Source organism: Bicyclus anynana, chromosome 2, assembly GCF_947172395.1.
Source record: "Bicyclus anynana chromosome 2, ilBicAnyn1.1, whole genome shotgun sequence".
NCBI classification, from domain to species: Eukaryota; Metazoa; Arthropoda; class Insecta; order Lepidoptera; family Nymphalidae; genus Bicyclus; species Bicyclus anynana.
This window is the reverse complement of record NC_069084.1, coordinates 6,308,964-6,316,905: the sequence shown is the minus strand read 5'-3', so window position 1 is coordinate 6,316,905 and position 7,942 is coordinate 6,308,964. Positions and strand designations below refer to the sequence as shown.

The 7,942-nt window shown below is 40.9% G+C and overlaps 1 protein-coding gene across 1 annotated transcript; it reads left to right on the top strand.

The window, feature by feature from the left end:
• Positions 1-3,744: 3,744 nt before the first annotated feature.
• On the top strand, positions 3,745-7,147 carry LOC112045597 (defense protein 3). The gene is made up of 3 exons (XM_024081851.2): positions 3,745-4,016; positions 4,676-4,864; positions 6,038-7,147. The coding sequence occupies exons 1-3, from the start codon at positions 3,823-3,825 to the stop codon at positions 6,237-6,239; spliced, it is 585 nt and encodes a 194-aa protein (XP_023937619.2). The 5' UTR covers positions 3,745-3,822; the 3' UTR covers positions 6,240-7,147.
• The last annotated feature ends 795 nt before the right edge of the window (positions 7,148-7,942 follow it).

The following is a 7,942-nucleotide window of genomic DNA, read 5'->3' as shown; positions in this document are numbered from 1 at the left end:
ACATAGGCCTTTTGTAGGGACTTCCAAACATCACGATACTGAGCCGCCTGCATCCAGCGAATCCCTGCGACTCGCTTGATGTCGTCAGTCCACCTGGTGGGGGGTCGGCCAACACTACGCTTACTAGTGCGGGGTCGCCATTCCAGCACTTTGGGACCCCAACGTCCATCGGCTCTTCGAACTATGTGCCCCGCCCATTGCCACTTCAGCTTCGCAACTCGTTGAGCTATGTCGGTGACTTTGGTTCTTCTGCGGATCTCCTCATTTCTGATTCGATCACGCAGAGATACTCCTAACATAGCTCGTTCCATCGCCCGCTGTGTGACTCTAAGCCTTCTTATGAGGCCCATAGTTAGCGACCAAGTCTCGGAAACATAGGTCATCACTGGCAACACGCACTGTTCGAAGACTTTTGTCTTCAGGCACTGAGGAATTTCGGACGAAAAGATGCAGCCCAGCCGAGTTGAATTCGACGGTTCACCTCTTTCTCGAAATTGGACCTACCTAACTGGATCATATGTCCTAGGTATATGTATTCGTCTACAATTTCGAGTGCAGCGTTCTCAACTATAACTGGGTGGAGCGATACATGAGCATTACACATTATTTTTGTTTTGCCCATGTTCATTTTCAGGCCCACCTGTTGAGAAACGCTGCTGAGGTCATTGAGCATGGTACTAAGGTCATCCAGAGTCTGTGCCATGATGACTACATCATCCGCGAACCGCAGTTGAGTGATGTACTCGCCATTGATGTTGATGCCAAGTCCGCTCCAGTCCAGAAGCTTAAAGACGTCTTCCAGTGCGGCGGTAAATAGCTTCGGAGAGATCACATCTCCCTGACGCACTCCTCGCTGCAACTGGATTGGCCTCGTAGTCTGATCCTGAATATTGCTATTCCTGGCTCTGGCAGCGGTTATGGTAACGGCGGGGCAAGGGGTGTTAAGAATCTCCGGCAGAGATTCCGCTGCCAACCCCGACGACTAGACCTGGCAACATACAACGCACGCACTTTGAGGTCCGACGAAAAGGTCATCGAGCTGGAAGAAGTTATGAGCAAGTTGCACTGGGATATCATAGGATTGTCTGAAGTCCGAAGAGAGGGGGAGGGCTCGATAATCCTTGAATCCGGCAACATGCTCTACTACCGGGAGGGCGACCAACAGTCCCAGGGTGGTGTCGGATTTATCGTTCACAAGTCCCTCGTGAACAATGTTGTAAAAGTCGAGAGTGTGTCGAGCAGGGTAGCGTTCCTGGTCCTCCGAATTACCAAACGGTATTCGTTGAAGGTTATACAGGTTTACGCACCGACCTCGACACATCCCGACGAGGAGGTAGAAGTATTGTATGAGGATATTTCTAAAGCCATACATGCCTCAAACTCTTATTACAATGTTGTGATGGGGGATTTTAACGCAAAGCTGGGCGAACGTAGCGGTTCAGAGTTGAAAGTGGGACGATTTGGATATGGGCAACGGAACGATAGGGGCCAAATGTTGGCTGACTTCATGGAGAAGGAGGGCCTCTTTATGATGAACTCCTTCTTCAAGAAGCCACCACACAGGAAATGGACCTGGATGAGCCCCGATGGTTCCACGAAAAACGAGATCGACTTCATCTTGTCTACCAGACGGCAAATATTCAACGATGTTTCTGTGATCCATAGGGTGAAAACCGGTAGCGATCACCGAATGGTTAGAGGCACGTTGAATATCAACATTCAGCTGGAACGGTATCGACTGGTGAAGTCTACGCTCCGACCTACTCGTGCCCATATTCAAAACCCCGAGTCCTTTCAACTAGAACTGCAGAACCGCTTTGATTGCCTAGCAAATTGCGAAACTGTGGACGATCTGAACAACAGGTTCGTGGAAACTGTCCATTCCGTTGGGTCTAAGTTCTATAAGACCCACCGTGCGAAAAGAACCAAAAAGTTCTCGGACCAAACACTTAAACTCATGGAAGAAAGGCAAGAAATGAGATTACAGTCTTCAGCAGATGCGTCAAAATACCGACAAATCAGTAGACAGATCTCTAAGTCGCAAACCAGCGACTTGCGAAATTTCAATACCGAGCGTATTAAAAATGCGATTGAAAATAATCGAGGCTCGAAAGTTTTCGCCAGAGATCTGTCTATTGGACAGAGGCAGCTGACGCGTTTGAAGACCGAACACGGTAATCTAATTTCTTCCAAGCCCGAGTTATTAAGTGAGGTCGAGAAGTTCTATGGACAGCTATACACGACTACTCAGCAGCCTGTTGCCAATTTGGCTAAAGACCCCAGAGCCAAGTTGACCCGACACTATACCGAAGATATCCCGGACGTCAGCCTATACGAGATTAGTGTGGCTCTCAAACACCTGAAGAACAATAAGGCGCCAGGTGAGGACGGAATCACAGCAGAACTCCTGAAAGCGGGTGGAAAACCGATACTTAAAGTCCTTCAGCGATTGCTCAATTCCGTCATTCACGAGGGCACGACGCCTGAGGCGTGGCATAGGAGCGTGGTGGTTCTGTTCTTCAAAAAAGGTGACAACACCTTGCTGAAGAATTACAGACCCATCTCGCTGCTAAGCCATGTTTACAAATTGTTCTCGAGAGTCATTACGAATCGTCTCGCTAATAGGTTTGACGACTTCCAGCCTCCCGAACAAGCCGGTTTCCGAAAAGGCTTTAGTACCATAGACCACATCCATACGCTGCGGCAGGTTATACAGAAGACTCACGAGTATAACCAGCCACTTTGCTTAGCGTTTGTGGACTATGAGAAAGCCTTCGATTCGGTGGAAACCTGGGCTGTGCTAAGGTCATTGCAGAGATGCCGAATTGATTACAGGTATATCCAAGCGTTGAAGTGCTTGTACGAAAACGCCACTATGTCAGTCCGTATTCAGGATCAGACTAATTTATTGTAACTGATAGTATTATCAACCAACATTCGGCTCACTGCTGAGCTCAAGTCTCCTCTCAGAATGTGAGGGGTTAGGCCAATAGTCCACCATGCTGGCCCAATGTGGATTGGCAGACTTCACACACGCAGAGAATCAAGAAAATTCTCAGGTATGCAGGTTTCCTCATGATGTTTTTCCTTCACCGTTTGAGACACGTGATATTTAATTTTTCAAATGCACACAACTGAAAAGTTGGAGGTGCATGCCCCGGATCGGATTTGAAATCGGAAGCAGAGGTCATATCCACTGGGCTATCATAATCTGCGACATACTTAAACAGAGAAAACCTTTTATCGCAAAAATTGTACAAATGAAGGTACAATTTACTAATGTACAAAACAGTAAGAAAAACACTTGGTAATTAACTTTTGATGACCCCGTTATTGGTACAAGTTGGAAGGAGGGGAGTTTATCATAATCTGTTAATATCCAGATGTTTTTTGTTACCATTGCTTAATTCATAGTTGAAAAAACTTAACTGTCACATTGTCTTATCTCATTCTTACACTCAGAATTTTTTATTACCTAGTAACCCTGCTAGCTACCAGAATCAAGAATTTTCGTAAATATAAAAATTGTGCGTCTCACCAAAATTAGGCTAATCGCGAAAAATTAATCAGTTGTAAAAATGCTCCCTGTACGGTGGACTAACTCAACATAATGATTATAAATTTGTGATTTGTAAAGTTTCTTTGAGAATTCACAACATCAGTGAGAATTTGTTATATATCGATAATAACAAAAGCACTACACTATGCGATCTAAACTTATAAAGAGCTGCATGCAGTCATCAACAAACAGTTGGATCCTTGGCTTAGTAAAAGATACAATTGTGATTTTGCTTTGAACTGTAAAACATAATCATTACGAAAATGCCGTTAACTGGAGATAAGTCAACAAACCCTGACAAAACAGAAAACTTTAGAATAACTGGAGTTAAGGAATTGGATGGAGGCAATGTTTCGGTGACTGGTTTTGCTAATGGGGTGAGGCAGGCGTATGATCCAATGAAGCCCAATGCACCAGCGTACGCCAATGCAGGTTTAAGCCTGGGAGGGGAAACTAGGTGAGTTTTTATCCTCTTTCTCTAATTTGATAATATTTTTTTTTTATTAAGAAAAAATACATTAAGAAACAGTCAACAATAAGAACAGTCTTGGTCAGCAACCAATCCGGTGTTCAAGATCTGTTTGTAAAATATTAGTGGTAATTGGATAATAATTTATGGACAAAAAATACGGAAGTAGGGTATAATTTAATGAAATTATAACATTAACTAAAATAGCTAAGAACCGATTGCCATTTCAAGAGTCGACAAACTTAAAAACAAACAATAACTCGATAACATGTTTTCGACAGGCCATGGATTTTCTAGGATAAATGTATCTTATTTGTTGCACAATCTTCCAGTAAAAGATTGATTAAAATCGGTTCAGTCTTTTCAAAGATTAGCCTAAACAACCAGACAGACAGACAAAAATATTAAAAAAGCTTGTTTATCACCATTTTACAATTGTTTGTTTAATGGTATCGTGTACATTGTTTCCTCACGATGTTTTCCTTCACCGTTTGAGACACGTGATAGGTATTTAATTTCTTAAAATGCACACACCGGATTCGAACCCACCCCCTCCGGAATCGGAGTCGGACGTCATATCCACTGGGCTATCATGGCATAATAATTTGATTTATATGTATTGATTTGTAAATATTTCTCGCTTTCAGCGCCGGTTCCGTAGGTTTGACAGGAGTGCACGTGCCAAATCGCGCTAATGTTCTGACAGCCTCCACAAATTTGCATTTGGTGAATAATGACACCCATCGACTGACTGCCAACGCCTTTACTACCTCTGTGATGCCGAAGGCTGGTCCGAACTTCGCAACACATGGCGGTGGAATGGACTATAGTTACAAGTGAGTCTATTTTTTGTATTATTTTAATCCCATTTTTTTAGAGTTTCGTACCTCAATAGGAAACAACAGAACCCTTTAGGAACTTTTAGGTACTTACTATATTGTGAATGTGAACCGTACAGTCAGGTTTACGGCCCCATGAAGTAGTAAAAAATAAACTAATTTAAAATAAATAAATTTACATGAAAAGAAGATTTCCGTTAACCTAGAACTATGACATTTGTATTGCAATTCCTTGCTTAATTGCAATTTAGATACTTTACCCGTAAACGCCGTACATATTTTCAGCCCAGGAGTCGAAATATAAGGGTCGCAAGCCTTACTCTTCACTCGCGTACTCACCTGTACCGCTCAGAAATGACGGCATAGTGCTCAGAGTTATTTTCTGATATAGTAACAGATATCATAATGATTTATAATAATGATTCTACGTACGGAACCTTCGGTGGACAAGTCAGGCACGCACTTTTTATTGCCAAGTTGAGGTAAGCTCAGAATGAGATGTGAATATGATCGGCAAAAAGTTACCAGCCCCTGTTAATCCTAAAAATAGAATACAGTAGAACCCGCTTTAGACGATCACGCTTAAAACGATTTCCCTCATAATACTTCATTTTACACCAGTCCCGACAACTTGAGACATGTTTTCATACATTTCCTAACGCTTAATACGATTCGTCAGCCCGTTTAATACGCATAGATGTCACACGCGTCTTATTCCAAATGCGCCAAATAAATTACAACAGATAGATCAGGACATCTTATAGGTCCTTAAACAAGGTTGCAGGACCAGACTAATACATGATTTCTTAAAGAACTGAAAGCAAACGACCCATGACATGATGCAATTCTAAACTCAAAATTTTGTAGAGGCACTGCAAAAGTAAAATTTAATTGAAAATTTCGTAATTGCTAATACTTCAAAATCTTTTTGTCATACCAGAAAGTGATTACTTTATGTAGCATAATAAGGTAGTCTTTACACCAAATACACAAATTTTTATAACTATGTATGTGTATATTAGTCGTTATATTTTTCACTATCCCTCAGCCATATTCCGTATATTTTCCCGTCTAAGACGCGTTTTTAGTTGGGTCCCTGCGAAATCGTATTAAACGGCTTCTACTGTAGTTAATTAATTTTATAATTGACATTCAATAATTTCTTTCTAGGAACACGGTAGGAGCAAACGCTTCAGTCTCCCATACGCCGATGTTCAAACAAACGGAGTACTCCGTGGGTGGAAATCTAAACCTACACCAAACACCAACCTCGTCTTTTGGAATCAACCTTGGAGCAAACAAAACAGACAGCCCTTTTAGCAGAGGAAACTGGCAACCTGCCGGTTCGTTTCAATTCAAAAAGTCTTTCTAAGCTATACGTACCTATACTTTTTGATCATAAGTGCCTTTTAATAGCACTTCTATTCATCATGTAGTATACTCTTTAATCTTTATAGTTGCTTATAATTGTACTTCAGACAACTGTCATTATGGTTCAACTTATTTACCGGGGTCTATACTTGGCCAACGGAAAATACATGTCAAAAAAGTAAAAGTCAATGTTCATTTATTTCAATTAGGCTTAGTTTATAAGTACTTTCGAAACGTCAAGTAATAATATTATTAGATAATGGTGATAAAAATTGGTCGAAAACTTAAAATGAAAGTTACGCACCATGGTCCGAGAAGGGCTAACAAACTTAGCCAGGGTATATTTTTTGTTTATCACCATTTTACAAATTTATCTAGAACTAAGTACACAATCGAATAGTGCAATTTAATGCCAAGCATTTTTATCATCTGAATATTGTAATATCCTAAACACGATTGTCCTTTAAACTATGATTTTTTTAAAATGTAAGTAACTATGTATTTGCTTCGCTCGTATATTTTTTAAATATAGGTAACTGAGCATAAAATATAGATAACTAGGCATTTCATTAGACGAGAAAAGTCGCGTATCTAGGGCACGTGCTACTACGCGAGAGCTCATTTTGATGGAAAAGGTTGCTGGTAGAAGAGGCGTTGGTCGCAGGAAGAAATCTTGGCTGAGAAACATCAGAGAGTGGACCGAGATCGCGAGCGCCGCACAATTATTTCGCCTCGCGTAGGATAGAGACGAGTTCAAGAAACTGACTTTTGGTTGACTGACTGCCAACCTTCGCTAGTCGGAGAGGCGCCCTAAGAAGAAAGCATTTCACATTATTTTCGTTAATGATAAGTTTTCAAAACAATGTTACACTGCAAAGTATTATTAATTAAAATGTTTATAAATTTGTATCTTAATTGTAATTATTTTTGATGCATCAGTCATTGGAGAGAGGGTATGGACCCACTGTGCTGCTCCAATGTGGGTTGGTGAGCTTAGAGTGATAATGCTAAATTCATAAATTACCAAATGACCGGACCGACGTTTTCACGTGCTCTCCGAGGGTGTAACACCACCAACTTCCCAACTCAGAGCTGAGAATTTAACTGAAAAATTCTTAGAAGGAAGAAAAACTTATTTTCTCATATAGCCCGGCGTAGGATTCCAACCCAGAACCTCCTGATCTGAAATTACATTAGCTAACCAGTAACACCACAATTTACGCAAAAATGTAAAGCAGCTCTTCAAATAAATCTGAATCTTTGGTTCAAATTTAAACATCGCGGTTGTACTCAGCTCATAGAAATGCCAAAGTAATTAACATAAAACATTATTCATACGTTCAGAAACTTAAATACCTAGTTACGAAAACAACATTTTTGTAAAAGCGTTACAAAAATACGAACGCTTTCAGCGGAAAGGAAGAAAGAGCTGAAATATTTTTTTCATCTCAAAATTCAATTTCATAATAAACTTGCAAATCTCGGAGCGAAAGCATTTTCGTAATAAAACAAATCGTATTTCCGACCTTAAAAATCCGAAGGTAATTCAAAGATTTGTGGATATTTTTTTAAGCCCAACTCGACGAAACTCCTAACTGTGGCAATAATTGAATAATCGCGGAAGTAACTTCGTCGGCAACCGCAGTTTCTTCTGTTCTGGGACAAGATACGACATACGAGCGGTGTAATTAAATTTATTATAAC

Excerpts from the sequence above, each read along its gene's own strand:
- LOC112045597 (XM_024081851.2), top strand. The coding sequence starts at position 3,823 with ATGCCGTTAACTGGAGATAAGTCAACAAACCCTGACAAAACAGAAAAC. Across the intron at positions 4,017-4,675 it reads AGCCTGGGAGGGGAAACTAG|CGCCGGTTCCGTAGGTTTGA; the intron begins GTGAGTTTTTAT and ends TCTCGCTTTCAG. Across the intron at positions 4,865-6,037 it reads GGAATGGACTATAGTTACAA|GAACACGGTAGGAGCAAACG; the intron begins GTGAGTCTATTT and ends ATTTCTTTCTAG.